This window comes from Rhinolophus hipposideros (assembly GCF_964194185.1).
Source record: "Rhinolophus hipposideros genome assembly, chromosome: 12".
Classification (NCBI taxonomy): domain Eukaryota; kingdom Metazoa; phylum Chordata; class Mammalia; order Chiroptera; family Rhinolophidae; genus Rhinolophus; species Rhinolophus hipposideros.
In genome coordinates, this window is record NC_138058.1 from 272,377 (window position 1) to 295,413 (window position 23,037).

At 54.2% G+C, this 23,037-nt stretch overlaps 1 protein-coding gene across 4 annotated transcripts in view; it reads right to left on the bottom strand.

Moving 5' to 3' along the window:
• PAX8 (paired box 8) overlaps window positions 1-15,422 on the bottom strand; it is a 46,791-nt gene extending 31,369 nt beyond the window's left edge. For 3 of the 4 annotated variants that reach the window (XM_081069088.1, XM_081069089.1, XM_081069087.1), the window contains exons 1-2: window positions 15,000-15,081; window positions 14,577-14,678 (exon numbers count right to left, since the gene is read on the bottom strand). In XM_081069088.1, the coding sequence (XP_080925214.1) occupies window positions 14,577-14,601 (25 nt within the window). In that variant the 5' untranslated portion in view covers window positions 14,602-14,678; window positions 15,000-15,081. Of the gene's footprint in view, window positions 1-14,576; window positions 14,679-14,999 lie in introns of all 4 variants that reach the window. The other variant, XM_081069086.1, reaches the window with a different exon arrangement.
• Window positions 15,423-23,037: the final 7,615 nt, after the last annotated feature.

The following is a 23,037-nucleotide window of genomic DNA, read 5'->3' on the forward strand; positions in this document are numbered from 1 at the left end:
ACCACTCTTTCTGGGCCCAGAGGCCTGAGAATGCTAATGCTATTTTTCAAAAAATGGGCCTATACTGAAGCAGTTTTCAGTTCATTAGATGTCAGTTGAGTGAGCACCTTCGCTGTGTCTAATAATATTCCAGGCTGTGCGTGCAGGTGGCTTCTGAACAGATGACACAGTCCTTGCCCTTGAGAAAGGTACATGTCAATAACCTTTGAGAGTGTCTAAATCCACTCACAGGCACTGTCTCCTGCAGCTCTAACCCCATGGAACACCCACGGTGTGTGTGTGCGTGTCTGTGTGTGTCTGTGTGTGTGTTTGTCTCTGTGTGTGTCTGTGTGTGTCTGCATGTCCACGCATGTGTATGTGAGGTGCAGAGCCCTCAGGGCAGGGAGTGGGCAGGGGGCCTGCAAGTCCTTAGGAGTGACACAGGAACAAATGAAGAAATGCTATTTCAAGCCCAACACATCGAGCAAAATCTGTGACAAAACTGCGCATCTGTGGTTCCCACACCTGTTGAAGGCACATTCCTGGAATGTGGCACCGTTGCAAAGAGGATTATACTTAAAAACCTCTTGCTGCTGCCCAAGGAAGCTGGAGGGGACAGAGGGGGACGGACACAGCCTGCAGGACAGGGAGATGACCCATCTAATGGCACAGCTCAGGCTCACACTATTTGACCTCAGTCCCCGTGTATTCCACATCCAGGGTCCTTGGGGACCCCGGTGGCATCTTGGCTGGGGCCACCCTGGCAGACAGAGGGGAAGAGACGCTGGAACTGGGCAGAATGGGCTCTGGACATGGCACACCCGAAAGCTTTCCGGTCCTTTTATCCACTTGCTTGTCATTTTTATTTTCATGGTAAAAATGTGAAGCTCTTTTCCGTGGGCCCTGGGCGTGGGGAGCTGAGTGCCTCCTCTGTGGAGCTCTGGGGTGGGCACAACAGGAAAGGCTCCAGAGAATACGCGAGCTTCCCCTTTGTCGCTTCCAGACTGAGGCTCCCATTGCTGGGGGCCCTCGGACCCAAACCTGCCGAGAGTCTGTTGACTCTGGCTGGAGTGCTGACAAGACCAACAACACGCAACACACGGCTTGTTTGGGGTTGGACTGTGCCCCCCAAATCTCACACATCCAAATCCTGGTCCCCAGTGCGTCTGAATGTGGCCTCATTTGGAAAAAGGATCTTTGCAGATGATCAAGTGAAGAGAATGTCATTAGGGTGGCCTCTAATCCCAAGTGTCCTTAAGTGTGGGTGACACTGGACACAGAGACAGGGAGAACACCATGTGAAGGCTGCACTCATGCTGCCACAAGCCAAGGGTCACCACAGATGCCACCAGGAGCTGTTGGACAGGCCTGGTGCTCACCGTCCCTCACAGCCACAGAAGGAACCCAGCCTGCCTCATCTGCTCTGGGACTTCTAGCCCCCAGAGCTGGAAAAGCATGAAGATCAGGTGTTCCAACCCCTCAGCTGGTGGCACGTTGCCACTACAGCCCTCTGTCGGTGAGCCCGCCTCTCTCAGGTCACCCCCTCCCCACAGAGTCAGCAGCCTGCTGTCTACTCCTGAGCCGGTGTCCTCTGCCAGGTTGTAATGCAAGAGTATCCACACATCAGCAGAGGCTGGGCCCCAGGCCGCCAGGCTTATAGGTTTCTCCCCCACTCAGAACGTTCTGGACCCAGTCAGAAGGTTGGCCACGAACCACCTAACATTTGCCAAACCCGTTCAAAGTGCTGTCAGGGCAGTGATTCTGAAATTTAACTCAGTTCAACAAATAGCAACTGGTCGGATTGGGAACAGGTTTTCACACTGTGCGAGGAGCTGGGCTGGCACTTTGAGCCCCGTTTTGTGCCTGAAGATGACAATTTGGAGGTTTCATGGCTTGTGCACAGCTAGGGGCCAACCCAAGACTGCGTCTGCGTCGGCCCCAGTCCTGAGGTCCCTGGGAGCAGGGTGCTGCACCAGGGGGAGGGCTGTGTCCCCAGAGGGCTGGAACACCTGTGGCCAGACCTCCCACCTACTGGTCTGCAGCACAATCCTGACTCCAGGCTCCATGGGTACAGACAGCCCTGGGACGTCCTGATGCTGGAGTGGACACCACAGTAAGAAGCCCTGTGCTGAGCAAATTAAAAGGAGAGCTCTTTCTTTTAGCAAATATTCACAGATCATCTGCCGTGTATGCACCATGTGCCAGACATTGTTTGGGCAGCTTCCCTCCCGACCTACAGAATCCTGTAACTGCTGGTCCTCACAGGTGCTCTGCCTATGTGTGACTGGCTGCCCTGCCCAGCCGACACCTAGGGTGGGTCCCCTGTCAGGTCAGATTTGCCTAGGCCGGCCAATCTGCTACTTCAGTGGTCACTGCTGCCCCATCTCGCCGCCCTGCCTCTGAGCCCAGGACAGAAGGATGCCCCAGGACCGGGGATGTTCCTCAGCCCCACAGTGGCCACTCTTTATAAAACAGAAGAGGAATGACAGCAACATGACATGGGAGAAACAAATGTGCTTTGTAACAAAGCTCAGACATAAAGTTAGGTCCACTGGCAGAACAGCCAAACATGTTATTGTGCAATTACGTGAAAACTGCTACCGTGGACACTTGTGAAGCCTTCGCTGTATATGGGATTCGTGTGACGTGCTGGGGAGGTGAGAACCAAGTTCTTACTGTACTTGGCTCTGAGCAGGACCTCCTGTGACACGATGAGATAACTGGACCCAAGTGGGAGTGAGGGGCAGAGAGGCTCCAAGGGACAGCCACCACAGGGGAGGGCATCAGGGGGTCCTGGTGGACAAGGTGAGACTTGACCGTGCATGTGCGAGCGAGGCCCCCTGCATGGCACAGGCATGGAGGTTGGGAACAGACTGGGCTGGGACCCGAGCTCACACATGGAAGCAGTGGGAAGTAGGGTCAGGTGTCACAAAGGGACCTCCCCGGGTTGCACACCAGCCATCTGCCTGCAAATGCCAGTTAATTATTGGATTGAAAGGAAGTACAAACAGAACTCTAGGATTGTTCTGGAAAATCATCAGGCTGGGAAAGGAGAGAAACCAGAACGTTCAACGGTGCAGACCCTCTAGCTCATGCAGAATGTTCCCACGGCTATCCCTAAGGAAGAGAACACAGAGCCAAGCAGGATGGATTAAGTGGGTGGTGGATCTGGTAAGAGGGCCGAAGGGGACATGGAAATAGACGCCTGTGTGTGCGCCGAGCAAGGGCCCACTGCCCAGGCACCAGGACATCTTTGCCTGCCTGTCAGAGCCCACAGCCGTCGTGACCCCGACCCCCTTGTCTTCCCGTTGCTGTCCTCATCCCTGCTCTCAGAGCTGACTCTGGGCTCGGGCTACCAGCTAGGTCCTGCCCCTGGCCAGCAGGCTCTCACCCCACCTGCAGCAATGCCTGTGTTCCCTGGTCTGCAGGGTCCACAGCCCCTGCTCACCATCCCCGGGGCTCGCACGTGTTCACTGCCGAAGTGGCTGCAGAGCTTGATGCCCCTTGAAGCGACCAGGAGTTAGAACTCAAGGTCTGTGTGGCCAGGGGGGTGTCTGCACGGGTGACAGTACATTGTGACAACCCGTGTGACTGAATGTAGGTGCCATGAGTGATCATGCAGGGTCCTATGGCAAGTGTGGGCATGCCAGTGGTCGGGGAAGGAACCAGGTGCTCCTTTAAGAAGTGGGGGTGGGGGGCACCAGGACACCCTTTATGAGATGCAGTGAGACTACAGGGGACCCAGGCACAGGGTCCACACTGAGCACCCACCCGGGACAAACAGGCCAAGAAGGGATGAGTGGGGACATCACACGACATCGAGGGCTGGAAAGAAGAGCGTTTAGGTAATGAACCGAGTGGTCTGTGCACTGAGGAGAAAAATAAATCACGATTTCTGTAGGTGGTGCTATGGGCTGATGTTTACATCCCCCCAAACCCACACATTGAAGCCCTAACTGCAGTGGGGGATGGTGTTGAGAGGTGGTGCCCTTGGGGGCATCAGGGTTCGATGAGGTTGTAAGGGTGGGCCCCACGGAGGGGTTAGTGCCCTTCTGAGAGAGGGAGAGACAGCAGTTCTCTCCAGGCACATGCACCGAGCAAGACCATGTGAGGACACAGCGAGAAAAGGCCGTCTACAGCCAGAAAGGGGCCCTGACCTCAGATGGGCACTCTGACCTCAGATGTCCAGCCTCCAGAACTGTGAGAAATAAGTGCCTGTTGTTTAAGTCGACAAGTGGTGTTTTGTAGTAACAGAGCAAGCTGAGAAAGGTGGTGGGACGGGGGCCTCAGGGTGATCTTCAGAGGAAATATCAGGGGGAGGTGTCATGGCCCCAGATCTGCCCCAGAGAGGCTGGGAGTGAGACAGAGGGGAGGCTTGCACTGGGTGTGGTGGGCACGTGGAAGCTCAGTCACAGGAGATCGGGGTCCTGTGTGCATGCTTACAGTGCCACAAAGCCACTGGGTTTCCTGAGGGACTCACACGCGTGCCTGGAAAGGAGGTGAGAGGTGGGGCCCAGGGGCATGGCCCTTTTCAGTTATCAGTGATGGAAACGCTCCGGCCGCCTCTGACGCAGGCGTGTAGGGCTCATCATTCCACACGGCCAGCATGTGACATCAGGCAATGCCAGCCTCACATCAACACCAGCTGTCCTGGCCCTGGTCAGAACATGGGCACCTGGAAGGTGACACAGTGCTCTGTCAAGAACCCCACAGACCAGGCTGGATGTGGCAGAGGCTGGAATGAGCGGCTCCATCAAATCTGAGGTCCCAGGGGCCGGTCACATGCGGTCGTGGCCCTTAAACAGACAGCACGACACTCTCCCCTCAAAGGACTTTCTCCACAACTGTACGCCCTCCTGCCACTGCCGTGGTTTGTTACATCCCTGCTCACGTTTCATGAAATTACCAAAACACTCGACCGAACTCACGAAGCCCTCATGACAGCAGTTTATAATAATCAGCGTTGTGCACACAGACTTTGTGAAGTCCTCCTCATGGGTTCATGTGTGAGTGCTGTGAGCGTGTTGGACAGGTGTGTGCGCATGTGTGCACACGTGTGTACATGTATGCACATGAGTATGTGTTACATGCATGTGTGTGTTGGACACACGTGCGTATGTGTGTGTGCACGTGCAGGTTTCCCCAGTCCCCACCAGCCGTGTGGCGGCCCCTCTGATCCCCGGCCTGCTCAGCCCCCACTCTGCCCATATGTGCTCTGAAGGCAACCCGGGGTCAGCACAGCCCTGCTCTGCCAGGTCGCTGTGGGGTCTGGGCACGCGGCTCTGGGCGTCTGCGCCCTGCCTGGCCCATACCAACTTGGGTGCAGCACATTTTGTGGTCAACAGGAGCCCACAAAGCTGTCAAAGTGTGCGGCATGTCCTCCCAGGCGCTCAGGCAGCGTGAGGCTAGAAGGCGAGAGCCGCAGAGGTAAGGGGCCTGCACCATGTGGAGGGCAAAACAGGCCTGAAACGCAGCGCTGGGCGCTGGGGAGCGGGGAGGAGAGGGCTCACGAGGGCCCAGCCTGCGGTGCTGGGTGTGGGGCGCCTGCCACCAGGCATCTCACAGGCAGGACTTCAGTCCGTTGCCAGCAGCCCCCGGAGGCAGGAGCTACGCGTCCACATGACTGAGGCCACTCAAGTGTCAGCGGTTGAAGAGAATTCCCACCCAGAGTGTCTGACCCTGATGGGGCAGCCAGCAGCGGGGACAGACGTTCCCTGGCAAGCCAGGCACCATCATGTGGGGGAGGGTGCTGAGCAACCGTGTGTGTGCTGTGGTACAGACAGTGACTTCCAGGTGGGGACGGAGCAGCGTGGGCAGGCACCATGTGTTCCTGGCCCAGGGTCCCCCAGGGAGATGGGCACTTCCAGCCGACAGGACCAGCCAGGCCCTGAGGACAGCAGGTGTGTCACTGCCAGCAGGACTCCCTAGAGCTGGTCCCACAGAGAGGGTGCCCCCGAAGCCCACTTAGGGGCACCTGTCCAGACAGCTCTGTGGCCAGCAGGACAGGGGACCATGGGGGGGCATGGGGACTTCTTGGTATGGATACTGTCATATCATCACAGAATATGGAGACTGCAAGGACCCAGGACTCGTCATCCTGTCAAAGAGAGAGGAGGACCAGATGGCCATCCTGTGGTCGGCATACCTCTGCAGGTACGGGGGTTAAGCTCAGGCATGTCCAGCAAGCGTTTTCATTTGGCAGAGGTGGCATCTCTCCCCAGCATTGGCACCTACAGCTCTGTTCGGCGTTGCCAGGCTAGCTGGCCCCACTGGCTCCATTGGTTCTGGGCCAGCTAGCCAGCCTGGCCCAGAGCCAGTGGAGCCCCTCATGGCTCACAGGCTGCCCGTCTGGAGCAGGGAATGCCCCAGGGCCCAGCAGGCTCAAGGCCGAGCAAGCCTTATCTGGCGTTGGCCCCAGTGTGGACATCCGGGGTGGCTTCCAGACAAATGGCTTTGTGCACCCGCCAAGCAGGGTGTTACTCCAGGCCTTGCCCTGAGCCGGCTTGTTCCGTCTGATCCCTTCCCCCTTGGTGCTGGTCTGTCCACCTGAGAGGGACTCTCAAGACTCCAGCTGCCGCCCCTGAAGGCGCCTGTCACCATCATCCACCTTGACTGCATGGCAGCGACTGCTGCCATCGCTGGCATGGCACCCTGCACACAGCAGGTGGCCAGTTAAACTGAATTGAACCACTGGCCCTCAGATTGCAGCTGCTCCTAGCAGTCCTCTCCGACAGCCTCCCTCCCAGCCTCACTCCCCCTGGTTCCCACCTGGAGGTCAGAGCCAGATGCCAGGACACCCCATTCCTGCCACCTCTATTGTGGCAGCACACAGCCATCTCAGTGCTGGAGAACAAAACAGAGCTGGGGCTGGCGGTGTGGTGCTCAGCTCCTCACAGGCTCTTGGGCCAAAGCGGGGGGATTGTTGCACAAAGTTGGGAAATACAAGACGGGTGCTGGGGAGGGAACAGAAGAAGATGGAAGGTGAAAGGGGTTTAATTTTTTAAAAATAAAAGTGTGGTTCTGAGTCGCTTACGAGCAAATATTCCTGTCTTAGCTGCACACAGAGAGCTGCGCCCTCTTTGGTTCATCTCCCCCCAAGGCCAATTCTAGAATGTTCTGGTAAAATGAAGCACAAAGTGCTTTTCCAGGTGGCCTGCTGATCACGGCCACGGGCTCTGGACCAGCTCGACCCACCACCCTTCCCTTTAAGGCAACAGCCTTGGGCCAGAGGCCTTTGCTTTCATCCACGTGGAATATTAAATGGTCTGCCATAAGTTTTAACTGGAACAAAGTTTCAACGCTACGTTTCAAGTTATTCACGGAGAGTATCACAGAAAATATCAAGGAAATGTAAGGGTTGGGCATCTGTCCTGGGACTTTGGGAGACTGCCCCCTCTGGTAACAGCAGAAATTTCCTGAGTAGCTGCTATATGCCAGGTGAGGGACCTGGTCCAACTTTCAGGACTTCCTGGAAGTCCTGCACTGTCCTGGTATTTTATACAGGTGAGAAAATTCAAGGCAGAGGGAAAGCTGACTTGCCTCGGGTCACACAGGGAGAGAGCAGCAAGGTCGGGGTGAAGGTCAAAGCCCAGGCCTGCCCCTCCTGCTCCCATGGAAATGGGGTCTGCCACGGATCTGCTCCACAGCGACTTCACCAGTCACCCTCTTGACACCTCACTCCCAGAGTGTACTCTGGAATATGGTCCTGCTGTCTTGGAGAAGCCGGGGAATCACAACACACAGAGCGCCCTGAGTCTGTGTGAATACACAGTTCCCATGATGACAGCAGGCTGAGCGTCACCTTGCCATCCCCCTGGCCTCCCTGCTGCGCTGGTCTGACAACAACAATATGTCCCAGAGGACTCATCAGCACTAAGTACTCAGGTCACTCCAAGGCCACTTAGGAGATCTGATGGGAGGACAAAGCTGATGAGTCTGTGGCCGAAGGCAGGAGGAAGCACAGTTAAAAGAAGGGGCGGAAGGCATGACATTTTCTTCCCTCAAGCTGTCTGCTTGGACCACAGAAGTTGTCACATAATAAATGTCATCGGCTCCCACCAATGTTACAAGTTCAACTCACTGGGCAAAAGCACAGAACTGGGTTAGAACCTGAGTGGATGGACCCAAGGACGCATCAGGCCAATGGAGCCTGAACTTGGGTAGCTGGGACCCAGCACCACGAGTGCCTACTTGCTGCCCGGGCAGGGTGTCCGGTCACGGCCCCTGACTTCATTCATGACTTCGTGGGCTCCTCCCAGTGTTTCTGAAGCTAATTTCATCCCCCCACTGACCCATCAGTCTCTGACACGGGCCCTGCAGGGAGGCCGCACGTGGCCTGGACACCGAGGACTAAATCCCTCTGTGGCCTGTGACGTATTGGGGTTCCCGCGGAGAGTTCCCTTTCTGCAGTGCAGGTGGGAACACGACAGCCTTAGCGGATATGTTCAGATGGAGCCCCATCTGCCTTTCCTGGGGGCTGCTCATCTCCATCCCCCTCACAGCGACTCCAGGACCGGCATGGGATAGGGGCCAGCACTGAAAGGGGGCTGTTTTAATTGACGTGGAGAGTTGAGGCCATTGCCAAGGAACAAAGCTGAGAGAAGGCCCTGTCTGTCACCGCTGCTGGTACAGGTTCTTGTGCCTTGTCACCAAGGGCTCCCGGTGGAGTTGCAGGTGCAAAAAATCCTCCTATTGCTACAGGGGTGTGAGGAGCTGGGCTCTGGGAGGGGGCAAGGAAGGAGCAGAAGTCGGATCAGCCTCTCTGAGCAGCGGTTCCATCCCCCATAAGAGTCAAGGCAGTTCCTGCCTGGGAATCCTGAGACCCAGCTCTCCCACCAGGCCCACGCCTGTGGCTAGCAGATCACACGCACACCCCACTGCCGGAGGACTCACAAGCATAGGGCACGCGCAGCCCTTCCTTTGGGTATAAAAGTGGCATTGGCAGAGCTGGAGCAGTTGTGCTGGGCCTTCGCGATACTTGGCATCTCATGTGGCATTCGTGACTAAGGAAGACGCTCAGGGATCAAACAGAGACAAGAGGCAAATGTCCCCAGGGGACAGGCCTCAGGAAGGACACTCCTGGGGAGGGAGCTACAGTCACCATAGAGCAGACTCAGTGATATGACTTGTGCCCCATGAAGAGTGCTCTGGTGTGTGGCCCCTGTGAGAGACATGTTCTTACTGTGTCCCACGTGGCCAGGGCAGGGGACTGGAGGGGCTTTCAGAAACCCAAACAGGCATGTGGACCCTGACTCTGGACCAGAGGAAATAATTATGAACCCCAAAAGAGTCACGTGAAAATGCAGTGACCCGGATAAATAAGGAGGGGTGGGTGCTCTGCCCATGCCCCTGACCCAGAGACTCCATCCAGGGCCACTGACCGGGGGCTGGATGAGCCAGAGCAGCCTGGACTAGGGTTCTCTGCCCCTCTTCCAGCCCCTCTGCAAACAGCCTGGGCTAAGGCGTTTCAGGGTGAACCCAGAAAAAACCCAGGGAATGGGGGGTGGTCTCCTCTGTTCACAGGTGCTTTACACCCCTCAGGCCTCTCTCTGAAGGGAACCAGACTTCCCCCCAGAGTCTCAACTACAACGAAAGAAGGTGCAGTCTCACCCAGGGGCACATTCCCCTGCCCCCACCTTTAACATCATCTTTTTATTCTTAAACGACATTGTTCTCTTTGGTTCCTTGTGTATCCAGAACCACAGGGCTCAGAGCTTTCTCTTCACAACTGGGAGCTCGGCCCCTCATGGACTGACAAATACAGAAGCTTCAGAATGCTAGGAGCTGAAGATAGACCGACTGTGAGCACACAGAGAGAAACACATCCCTGCAGAGTGAGCCCAGCAGGCTCCTCCCGATATGGCCAACTGCGACTGCCTGAGGTGGGGGGGGGGTGCTGGAAGCCAGCACAGCCAGCAGCCCTGTGCCCCAGAGGGACCAGCTGGGCGTCCCTAAGCACCGCAGTCTGACAGCACAGCCTCGCTGGTTTCAGCCTGGAAATGTCCCAGGTGCTTCCTTCTTCTCGTCCAAGGGGGCCTCCTCGCCACCCCAAGTGCTTTGTGTGCATGTGAAGTTCCCCAGGGAGAAGCTGGGACTTCTCCCAAGTAGAGGGTGATCACTAAGCAATCTGATAGAATATTTGAGACACTTTTCCTATGAAAAATAGATATTTTAAACACACCTCCAACACACACACACACACACACACACACACACACACACACACACACACATTGTTTTTGTGAGAACCAATTAATAAATGCTAATTCATTCAGGCGTATCTCCACTAAATTACTGTTTCATTTCATTGCAGGGAATTTTCCATTACCAAACTCTCCCTTGCTGATTTTTTTTGCATTATTTATATATTTTCATTTTCACTAATAGTGAGGTCGGTATGCGATATTATCTGCTGTTTGTGCGTCTTAAATTTCTTTTTTATCTGGACTGTTTCCTCATTCTTGCAGCCCCACGTAATCTGGGAGAGACATCACTAGGAGCAGACGAGATTTTACACACAAGTGATTGGAAAGGGTACTGGCTGAAGTTAGACTGACAGGAGGGCATCCTGTCCGGCTGTGACCCTCATTTCAGATGTGCACGCGTGTGTGCGAGTGTGTCTCTACTCTGGGCTCATGTGGACATGTTTTCCTATGCCAGTGAGTCACAAGACTATGCGTGAAAAGATTGTGGGGACACCACCAGGAGTGAAGATCACAAGGGCTTTAAAAATAAAATCAACGACACAGATCTCTTTATAAGCCCCCAGAGCTCAATGCATTGTTTCCTGCCCCCTTTTCATGGACACAAATCAGGACTTTGACATCTAGACACCTGAGATCCAGACCAGCGGGCTCTCTAAGATCGTGCCTCTTTTTATGCCTAGAAAAGTAGAGGGTTCTGGTGGTGGTTAGGGATTGCTTAGGGGCTGTGGCAGGAATCGTGTTCCAAAGGATGTGTTCTGACGTAGTTTCAATTTTCTTATATTCCATGGTCAATGTGCCCTGCACCTGGCTACCTTCGGTTCTGAAATGAGTTTTTTCCTCTTTCTTCTCCAGCCACCTTCTCTCCCTGCCCCCACCACTGTGTCCTTTCTGTCTTTCTTTTTCTCTTTATTCTTCCCCTTCTTTCTCTCTCTTTCACAGTTAACATCTGGAGGATGTGAATGATTAAACTGTTTGCTCTGAGGCTTAGGTATGAAAAGGCATGTCACCATAAGTAAAGTTTCACCTTTATACCCAACTCTATCAATAATTAGAGAACAAGGATGACCATCAGTAAATCTTTCTTACCATTAGCTCTTACAAAAATGATGCCATTTCTTCTGAGTATTCTAAGTTCTGTTGCTTTTACTTTTAACAAAAATTAATGACAAAACAGAGTAACCTCCCATGTGAAGTCAGCACCTAAAGGGATTGTGGGGTACTGTATATCCATGGGAAGCACATACCCATGAAGCATGTACCCCATTAAAATTCAAGATTTGAGGCCATCAATACAAAGTTTTCTCATACTAATGTATCAGCAGATGCTATCCTTTGAACGAAAATATCTCTTAGTAATTAAAATTCCATGAGATTGATTTTCGTGCTATGTTCCTTCACTTCCTTTGTCCTCTTCAGCAAAATTAGGGAGTCCTTTTGGGTATAGACAGATAAAATTAATTAACTTCCCTTCTACCCCAAAAAAGTCCCAAATAAATGCTTCTAATAGACATCAAAAAAAAGTGTCAATTAGAAATAATTACTTCTTATCAATCAGTGGGGCAATTAAAGTGACAAAGCTTGAAAGGATACTTATCTTAAAACTAATTCACAAGGTAGCTAAATTATCTCCTAATTAACTTGCACTGAGGACAGGGGGAGGATGGACGTCTTGAAACAAAGATGGATCGAGGAACCCAGTACCTCTTTCTGTTCCTCCTGACGTTTCTGTCCCAGGAAGACCTTATTTTCAACCGAGGGGAGAGATCTGGAAGAATAGACACCCTCCCCAAATGCATTCGGCCCCTTTCTTTTTTTTTAAACCCAGAGGAGAGCACGGGCTTCACATCTCACATCTAGGGAGTTATAGGCACTCTCCTCCGCAGTCTAAAGTCTGGTTACCATTTGAAAAACCGACTTTCAGGAGCTGGGCGACCTGGTTGCTGCAAGTTACTGCACAAACTTTTAATGACAACCTGCTTGCTTTTTTAAACTCTCTTCTCCGAAAGCACATTGTGTATGTTTTAATATTTATGTGGGGTTTCTCACTCCTCATGCATCTTTGACTGTTTAAACAATGTTTTTGCTTTAGAGGATCTTTGTTCCTCGATGCTACAAAATTCCCGCTGGGTTTTACGAAACCTGCAGCCCATTGCTAACCAGCACACACCAGAATGATTCACTATTTGCTGTCCACATCCCTTTAGAATAAAGCTGGAGAAAAACAAATATATTCAGACCTCTCTGCAAAGCAAGATGAGTCGAGGGTGGGCCAGCAGCCATGGGCATGGGTGCACAAGACACTCGGGGGCCAGCTCCTCTCTCCTTGGAAACGGTGTGCCCGCCGGTTCCCCCGAAGGGCCCAAACGCCAGCAGCCTGAGCCCCATCCTGCCTCAGAGGACACTCAGATTGGGGTCTCCAGCTGAAGCCCCTCAGAAATGGAAGTGCCAGGAAGCTGCCTACACCTAAGCGAGAAGTGGGCTTAGGAAACCAGGAGGGGTCAGTTTATGAATTAAGTTGTAAATACTGGCAGCAGCTTCAAGTAAAGGAAGGGTTTGCCTACAGAGGACTTAGAAAGGGAGCAGGGCAGCGAACCCCCTGAGTTGCGTTTTAGGCAATTCTCTTCTGTGTTATTAGCATTATATTAAGACAAAAGAGAAAGTCTCATTCTCCCTTCTGCTCAGCCTCTTTTCTTTGTTTTGGGGAGGGGGAGAAGCCCCTCTGGCTCCGAGGACTGAAAAAAACGCCTCTGCCCTATGCGGCTCCCCCCAAACCAAGGGCAGTTTGCATCGAAGCTCTCAGGAAACTGCGCATCATCTGGGCCTGTTGCTGATTTAAAATAAAGTAAAAATAAATAGTATCTTTTTTTTCCTTTCCTTCTTTTATTCCTATTTATTATAAGGAGTGCTTCTAGAATGAAAGCGAGTAGCAGAAACAAAATCAAGTCTGCCCAAGGAACCACGGCTTCGTCTTATTACTTGAATGGTCTGGTCCAGCGCTGTAAATTTGTAAAACTCCTACCACCGCTAGAGAGGTCAGGGGGAGGTTGGGGGGCGAACGACTGGCATCGGAGTGGAAGCGGCCGGACCAGCGCGGCGTGGGATCCGGCACTCGGCGCGCTCGGCCTCGGAGACCGTCCTGCTCCGAGGCAGGCCGGCGCCCGGTATCCCGTTTTAGGCTAAAGTCTAAGGGACGAAAACCTAGTCCTCGCCTCAGAAAGTGCACGTGACGCCCGGGCGCGGCTGCACAGTGGGTGCCGGGCAGTCCGCTCGGGCCCTGGCTGCGCGAAGGGCCGCGAGTGTCGGCCCCGCGCCCGCAGAGGGTCGGCAGCGACGGGGCGGGCCGCCGCCTCGGTGTGCGCCGCGCAGCAGCCGGGAACCAGGCCCTCCGCTCCCGGTGGCCGTCCCGGCGGTGCCGCGGCCCCACGCCCGAGGCTGCGCGCGGAGCAGGACCGCGGCCCTCGGCTAAATGGAGATCTCAGCCGCGCGCCCGCTGAGCCGACCCTCCTTATTATAACAAATGTCCCGTTTGCCGAGCGGACTTCATATTCGCCGAGAATTCATCGGAAATATTGATTTCCTCTCACTTCGCCGGCCCAAATCGATAGCGCTGCGCCCTGGCCCCATCAATCGCCTTCCCCGCGGCGCCCCGGCCCCATCCATCTCGGCGCCCGGCGGTGTGTCCGCCCGCTGCCCACACTTCCTGCGCCCGGCGCGCCCGCGGGCCGGACCCCGCTCCTTCCCGACGCGGTCCCCACCCCCGCCCCGGCCTGGGAAGCCGCAGGCGGCCGGGCCCCCGAGCGCCGTTGGAGGCCCTGAGCCCGGCGGTGGAGGGGCTTCGGCCCCGCCGGCAGCTGTCCTCGCAGGCCGGACCCGCGCCGCGATGGGCCAGAAGGGTCCGAGCCCCCGGACGCGCTCACGGCCCCAGGCCCCCGAGCACCGGCTCCTTTCCCTCCGGCTGGAGAGCTGCGCGGGGCTCAGGATCGCGCTCGGAGAGCTGCGGGCGCCCGGACCCGGCTTAGAGGTCGGGCCAGGGGAGCTGCGGGTCCTGCGGGGCGCGACCCACGGCCTGAGCGCGCAGGGGCCCATTCTCAAAGGCCACGAAAAACAGGGTGGGCGCGAGGGAGTCTCTCTGGTCCCAGCAAGAGCTCCTCGCCGCTCCGCGTGGTCCACAGAAACCAAGGCCTGGGAAAGCGGCTCCGCCAGGCCAGGCCGAGGGGACCTCAGGGCCGGGGAGCGACAGGGCGGTGGCGGCACAGGCCCGGCCCAGGGCCCAGAGGCTGTCTACCTCGGGGTCCCGCGAGCCCGGCGCGCACGCCCCCAGCCTCGCCGGCCCGAGCGCACGCACAGCCGCACGGCGACGCGGGGCTCGGGCTCGGCCGCCAGCGTCCTTACCGGATCTGATGGAATTATGAGGCATCGCAGGGCCGCTCGCTGCCCGCCTGGGGCTCAGGGCGTCCTCACGCAGGTCCCCGCCGCGCCCGCCGCGCCGCTGCCCTGCAGACCCAGGAGAAGGGGCATCAGATGCATGTCTGCCGCCTTAGACCTCCTCCCAGGCCCTGTCCCCCTGGCTTGCGTCGCGCGGCAGCAGTCGGAGGGTTTTAGGTGAAGTGTGGCCAACCTCAGCCTGGCCTCGCACACACATGTGTGCCTGGCCGAGTCCAGGAGTTGGGGTTCGCCCGATTAAGCCCCAACTTCAGCCAGGGTACCCAGCCTCATCCAGTTTAATTTGGGAGGGAAAAGGCTTCCTGGGACCCTTTCCCTTCTCTTATCACCCCTCGATCCCAGTGACCTTGCAGCAGACCCTGGGCGGCATACCTGATCTGGGGCCACAGGCCCTCACCGCCTTGGTCCTCTGCCAGGGTGCCCTGGGCCCGCTTCTGTCCTCGGTCCCAAGTTTGTTCCCATCCACCCGGCATCTCGGATTGGTTTTATCCCGCCAGGGCCCTGAGGCAAGGGTCTGGAGAGGCTGGCAGCCCGCGGATTGGCTGGCTGGGTGCAGGGGGTGCGGGAGGGGAGGATTTTGCAAGGGGGACATGGCTGAGTGGGCGCAGGAGTTAGAAGCATTCGCTGCAGCTTCAGCTTCCAGCGGAGAAAGGAGAGGGAGGCAGCTGAGCCCTAACTCAGCAGGCCTGGAAATGTTCAAGGAGTGGGAGACGGAGGCCTGGGCCTGAGGATGAGGGTCCCTGGTCCTCCGGGTCACTGAGAGACATGGCCACTGTGCGACACCCTGTCCTCTTCTGTCCTGGTCTGCTCCCTGGCAAGCGGTCTTTTCTTTATAGGAGGGACTTCCGTTTTTGTGTCTGGTTTGTAAGATAGAAGCTGCTCACGGGGCTGGAGGCCGCAGGTCCCACCTTGTCACCACTGGGAGGACCACCTTCAACAGCCCCTGAGCCGTCCCGTCCTCACCCAACAGGGTCCACACCCTCACATCACTAGGCCCACGGAAACAGTGACACAACCCACTCCACAGGACTGCCGACACACACAGTGCTAGCCCTCTTGCTCCTGAAGGATTTTGAACTTGGGACAAGAGTTTGGAAGACTGGCAGTGAGGGCCTCGATTTCACTCAGTGTGGAAGGGTGTTAGAAAGGGACAGGACTGAGGTGACCTCTGGCCTTGTCTGCAGGAGTCACAGCCTCAGGGAGGTGGGAGCCTGGGTCTCCTGTATGGGACTAAGGAGCCCTTAGTGGTAGCAAAATCTGCCCCTCCTTTCTCACAGCACAGAATCTGTGTACAGGGAGGACCGGGGGAGGGGGCAAGGCCCTGGGTGCTTCTCCGGTCTCCGGCTGGGCTCTGGTACTCAGGGTTACAGCTGACAGGACGGTGGTGCTCGCTGGTCCGGAGGGGCTGTGCTGCATAGAGGTGCTGCTGTGCATTACAGAGGCCAGAGGTGCTGCAGTGAGAGGGAGTGAGCGGGCAGGGAAGCCTTGTGAATGCATGCGTTTGTGTGTGCACATGTGCATGTGTGCATGCATGTATGCACGTATGTCTATGTGATAATACACACACTGAGTGAGAAGGGAGTGAAGGGGCAGGGGAGCCTGGGGTCATTCAGCAGATATGTGCGTGTGTGTAAGAATACACACATTTTTTAAATTAGAAAAACTTATCTCTCAGGTTAATCCATTCCTCCTCTCAGGCAGCTTCTCTCTCTCTTTTTTTTAAATTTAGCAGAAATTAATCATTTTGTGAAAAGAAAGAGAAAAGAATATGTATGTCCCCAGTGGATTCTCTGCATTTGCAAATGTCTCTAAACAAGAACCGTAGGTGCTTTACTGTTTTAAATATTTCTCCAAATCATTATCTACAATTGCTCTGTGGTTTCCAGGTGTGTAGACACCCCACCTCTCTGGTCAGACCCCAGAGAAACTCTAATGGTGTTGAGATGAAAGTGACCTCAGCAGAGGTGCTACCAGTAACTGGCAGCTGTGCCCCTGCTGCTGTAGGGGAGCCGTGGTTGACGGGCCACAGAAAGGCTACCCCAGGGACCTGAGCCCCAGGGAGAGCCTGACAGCCGTCATCTCAGGAGCTCTGCAGACCTCAGAGGGGCCACCCAAGGGAGAGGGGTGGCTGAGAGATACCAGCAGCCATGAAACCCACATACCCATTCTCAATGCTTTCCTCCAGTTCAACAAACAATCCCCCTCCCCCTCTCCATTTCTGGCAAAAGTTCTCAAAGGACAAAAAGGGCAAGTCATCACAACATTCCTGTTCCATTTGTGAGCTTATTTTTTTAAGTCATTTTCATATGAAAACAGTGTGCAAAAAACACCTCCACACACTTTGAGTGCACCCCTTCCCCAGACTGCAGGTGACACAGCAGATGGTCAGTTGGCTCTGCAGATAAGTTCTGGAGTTGAGGGGCCCCCAGGCAGCTGGGACGCAGTGAGCCCAGCCTCCAGCTCTGGCCTGCTCTCTGGCATCAGTGGGAAACAGGCCTGGGGTCCCTGCTGCTTCCTGGTTTTTTTCAACCAAGGCCAAGAAAATGGTATTAACAGCACCCCAAGTCCTTGGCGACAGCCTCCTCTGCAAAATGAAGGGGTTGAAAGTATATATTTATATATATTTCAAAAATATCACATTCTTTTCTCAAACTTTAAAAATTAATCTATTATCCTCTTAGTTAAGTATAAAAGTCTCAAACCTTTCTTTGATGTTACTTAAAATTTCAAAATAAACGTATCATTATGACTAAGAGACTCTAAGACCGGTGGGCAATTTAGAACGTAGTTTTTAGAACCACCTTCTCTTCCAGCTCTTCTCAGATTTGATGCCTGTAAGCCTTTCATGCTGAGATTATCAGCTGATGACCTGTGGTTTAAGCCCAGTTATAATCGTTGTTTTTAACTCAGTGTTTTTCCAAGAAAATTTAATTAGTTGCCAGTAAAAAAATAAATAGAGAAGAGACAGGAACTCTGGCTTGCCTTTAAAAATTGGACAGATCTGGCCACAGACCTCAGTGTTTCTTTGTGCAAATGAATATCCTTTCAGGTTTAACATCCAGAGTTTAATATAGATTTCAAGCAGCTGCCTAAGCCCAGTAAGTAGTTTGTCACTTTGTAATTTTTGGTTCATTGGCTGAGCCTTCAAAGATGGTCTTCCTTCGTAGGACTGAGCTGAAATGCACCCAGTTGGTGGCAGGGCTGGTCAGGGAGGAGACCAAGGGCATCTGTCCCCTGGATGTGGGGGTTTTGGTGCTAAAACGCAGCTGTGCAGGAAAAACCAGGATGAGCTGGGAAGCAGGTGGTTCGTTGGGGCCCTTCACAAGCAGCTCAGAACTCACACTGACCACTGGGCAGGTGTTAACTGCACCTCTTGGCCCAGGCTGCTTGGCCCCTTGAACTCCACCGTGGTCTGCAGCCTCTCCCCCTTGAGCCGTACCCAGGAGAGGCCAGCCTGGGGGAAAGCCCCAACTCTAGGACTGAAGTGCACCCTTTGGGAAGAAACCTCCACTCTGCTTCATTAGGAGGTGAGTGTTTTTGCCCGGTGGCACGGGGTAGGACCTTTCCTATCTCTGAGCCTCAATTTCCTCTTCTGTGGGTTGTGGGTACAGGTAAGAGGGAGGCCCCCTCCAACCTTGTGAGGTGAATAGAATTATGGATGCGAAAGCCTTTTCAAAGGGCAGCTCTGCATAGAGTTAATTATTATCAGACAACAAAGGCAGGCAGGACTTCCAAGAAGGGCAGAGTTAAAACTCCACTGAAATTCTGCTGCAGAAGTCGGTTCCTTTAATCCTTTCCCCAAAGCACTGTGAGTATTTCAAGCAGCCACCTGAGCCCCTGGGTGATGGACAGGTGATTTCCTGTTGGCAAGAAAGGGGCAGGGAGTGCTCCTCTGTGTAGGGTGAGTGTGGGGGCTGCACAGGGGCAGGGGTGACTGTGAGAGGACCCAGAAAGAGGGAGCATGGTCAAAGGCAGAGGGGGACCCCAAGGGTACAGGGCACCCTCTCCCTGCAGACTTGCCCAGCTGTGCCATAGCCACATGGGATTTCTACCCTGTCCCCACACCTCAGGAAATGGCCACTGCCTGCCCTGAGGCCTCCTGGTAGTTGTGCCAGAGAATCAATCATTAATTACCCCATGCTCCTCCCCTCCCCTCAGGCTTTCCAAACCCACAAATAGAAATACAGGTCCTGGCAGGTGAAAGGAAAGGGCCACCGGTTGTGGAGAGCAGTTTGGAAAAAGCCACTAGTGGCATTTGTCCAGTGGTTTCGGGTGGGAGAGGTGTGTCCTTGCCCACCTGCAGGCCTGGTGGCTGCCCTTTGGGCTGCTCTTGGGAGACCTGCTGTCTCAGGGCTTGAGCCAGAAGGACCCTCAGGGAGGGAACACAGAGGAAGGTGACAAGGAGAGGAAAGGGGTGCACTGTGGAGAGGAGATAATACAGATCAATTGTTTCTCTAGTAATAACAGTTTTTTAAAAGTTACAAATAATGAGCCAGGCCCTTTTGCAATCCATTTTGCAGATGAGAAAACAAAGCCCCAGGAAAGTGAGTGCCACGTCCAAGGTTCTCAGCTGGTTGGGTGGATGATTTAGTGTCCTAACAAACACTGGTGACCCAGGCCTTACCTTGAGTGTCAGGAATTCTGCTCTCCCCTGCCTGGTTCCTCCCTCCCCAGCACCTACACTCTCCCTTCCGGAAGAAGATTCTGGAACCCAGGGAGTGGCCAGGGTGAGGTCAGACCCCCTTGGCTAGAAAACTTTCCTGCCCCGGGAGAGGGGAGCAGAGAGGGGAGCGGGTCACTCAGCAGGAATGCCCTCCCCTGGCCAGGCCTCTGCATCCACCCCAGAACAGCAAAAGTCAGGTCCCAGGAGCCCCCAGGCCACCCCCACTGAGTGAGCCTTCCTCCTGAGGACTGTGCCAAGGAAAAAACCCCAGCACGGGGCTCCTCAGCAGGCCCAGAGCAGCTTTGTTGTCCGTGGCCTTGGCATGCCAGACGTTCCTGCTCTTGGCAGGAATCACAGAACAGAGCCCGCCCTGCCCTGACCCTGGGCAGTGCCCAGGGCCCTGCTGGCTGGGGAGTGGGACTGGCCCTACCCTGGAAGGAAGGCTGGGCTTCTGAGCCCCCGCGTCTGGAGGAGCAGCCCTGAGGGCTTAGGGCTTTGTGCCTGTTCCTGTCTCTAAGGCCCCATCCTGGGGGTGGTATGCCCTGTAGCAGGATGGACACACCCTCACTGGGGGACTGAGCACGGTGCTTCCTTCAAGTAATAGCAGCTACCTGTCCTACCACTGGCGAGTATTGCTGAAAGCCGGGGACTGTTGCGTGCCTTCCCTAGAGCCACTTTATTTTCACAGCACCCCGTGAAGCAGAGTTTTGGGGCCACCAGGACATAGAGGCTGCTCTGGGTCACCGGGGTGCCAGCAACCCCTGGATCTGGAGGCTGAGCCCGCGTCCTTACCACCACCTGTGTTTCCAGGGCAGGCTGGTGTAGCAAGAGCCACAAGGAAGCCACTGGAACAAACTAGAATGCAGACTAGAAAGGAGGCAGCCAGTGGCCTGTTGGAGGAAGCTCCACCCTTAGTAAAGGGATTTCCACATCCCAGGCCCTACAGAGGACAGGGAGAGAGAGGACAAAAGAAACCAAAGCCACCACTCCTAACCAAAGTCCTCTTCTCCTGGCACAGCGTGGACACCGCACACGTTGGTGGCAAGACTGAGTGCATCACCCAGCTGCACGGTTTCCTTTTTTTTTTTTTTTTTTTTTTTTTAGCTTTTCAGCTTTATTGAGGTAAAATTGACAAAACTGTAAGATACTTAAGGTGTGCATGATGGTGATGATATAAGTACCTATTGTAAAAGGGTTCCCTAGATGGTTAACTCACATGCCCATCACCTCACACGTCCACCGTTTTCATGGTGACATTTTAGTTCTACTTTTAGCAAATTTCAATAATGTAACAGCCTTCTCAGCTGTGGGCACCTTCTAAATTTGGTTTTAGGACTCTGCACTCAGGCATATCGTCTTTGTGTGGCAGTTTTTCCCTTTATTTGTCCCAAACTCCCGTCCTTGCAGCTCATAGACTGTGCTATGCCTTGAGGACTGAGGTTTGCTTCATTTCCTGTCACTCAGCAGACTTGGGTCCATCGGCTCGGAGACGTCCACTCTGTGGACATGGCCACGCGTCCAGAAGGGTCCTGTCCAACTTCGGTCCTGGTACTGCCCTTCTGTAATGCAGACACAGTGTGGGGGTCACAGCAGATCTCAGAGCTGGGAGCCTGGCACACTCCAGCCCAGCTGTGTGACCTAGTGCATTCGCCCCACTTCTCTGGGTCCCAGCAGTGACACTAACAATGGTACTTGTGTTGTGATGACTAGTCAAAGTGTGTGGGACACCTGGGTGCTCAGTGAATGTTAGAACTGAAGGTAAAACTGGTCACAATAAAGACATGGAGGGGTGGTGTCACTGTCACCAGACTCAGGACAGGAGGAGGCGCCGACGTTTTCCACTGGGGGAGGGGACAGGGCAGGAGGAGAGCTGAGCTTGCAGGCTCCTGGGACAAGCAGAGCTGAGGGCCCCAGGCTTGGGAGCTGCCGCCTCCATCCCACCGGGCTCTGGGTGTGCGCTCTCCAGGCTGGATTCAGAGTGCCCAGGCCTGACTCCAGGACCCAGGAACAGAGCCTCTGCCTGAAAGGGCTGCTAAGTCCTTCAGCCTGAGATGCCTCCTCCCAGAGAGCACACCTGTGGCTCCAGGGGTGGGGCTTAGCACACAGGACTCCCTTCCCGGGAGGGCAGGCACGGGGCTCAGCTTCCCTGGATGGGATGCCGTCTGACCTAACTGCCACTTCACGGCTCATTGAGAAGCCAAAGTCTTCTCCAGTTTTCTTTCTGTTTTCACTTATTTATTTTAACCTATACACATAATGTATCTTAAATAATTCACTGTGAACATAAATGTCTCTTCCTTCAGCCTCAGGTGACCCTATTATTATCTGATGCTGTTCCTTGCACACTTTTCACATTCATACTGTGTTTCCCTGAAAATAAGAGCTAGCCGGACCATCAGCTCTAATGCGTCTTTTGGAGGAAAAATTAATATAAGACCCAGTATTATATTATATTATGTTATATTATATTCCCAGTCTCATATTAAAATAAGACCAGGTCTTATATTAATTTTTCCTCCAAAAGACGCATTAGAGCTGATGGTCCAGCTAGGTCTTATTTTGGGGGAAACATGCTACCTGTGTCTATTCTGTGAAAATGAGGACTTTGCCCCAGGGTGTGTGTTTGGTACCCAGCAGTGTACAGCATGAAGTCTTGCTCTGCAAGTTGCTTTTAGTCCCTTACAATGTCTTGAATGTCTTTCCACGTCAGGACGTGTAGCTATATTGTTCTTTCCAACTTCTCCATCAGAGTCCAAAATGTGGATGTTATGTCCTAGTAACTGGCCCTTTTCGATAGAGATGTCTCTCTCATCTTTTTCTCATCAAAGTTGTTCTGCAGTGAACTTTTGTGCACACATGTGCACATTTCCCTAGGAAAGCTGGAAATGAGAAAAGGAACTGCAAGAGCACAGGTGGGTGCCTGTGAAAAGGAGTGATGGTCTTCCCACAAGCCTCCTTTGCCTTCTCTTCTCGTTAATCTTGAATATTCCTCTGAAGACTGAAGGTCAGCGGGCAGGCAGGTGAAGAGCGGGTGCTGGCGAGCGCCCCTAGTCCTCCAGGCGGTGAGCATGGTGCACAGTTCAGGCAGACATCCTGGCGGGGGAAAGCTCTGCACCCTGAGATTACCCTTGACTGCCCAGAGCTAACCAGGGAACAAAGACAGGCTGATCTCAGCCCCCGAGACCCCAAAGCCACCTTCACAGGTCCTATAGGTGACTAGTTATGTCTCTCCTTCAGGATTCAAGAGAGAGCTGAACCCCCATGCATGTGACTCAGTCTCCCTATTCCAGAACCTGAGAAGCTGTGAACTCAGAGAGCCCTGGCTTTTTGACACAGCCCTGCCGTGAGGTGTGGTCTTGGAAGAGTCACTGTGGTTCTCAGGTTCCTTGCACTTAGTTTTAAAAAAGGTGTATAATATTCACATCCTATAAGCAGGGTGGTGTGAAACTGATTTGTAAACTGTTAAGAAATGGAGCAATGTGAAGGAAGATGAATTTGGATCAATTATGATGTGAACAGAAGGCCAGGGCCTCCTCAGCAGGAGAGCCCTCTCTCCCTTCCTCCTCTCCCTCCCTCTATTTCCCCTTCTTGCCTCTGTCTCCTCCTTCCTCCTCCCTCCTTCCTCTCCCTCTTTCCCTTCCCCCTCCTCCTCTCCCTCCACCTCCCTCCATTGCCATGTATCTCCTCGTACAAATACTCATCTACTCAGTGCCAGGCACTCTGCTAGGACCTGGGAACACAGTGGTG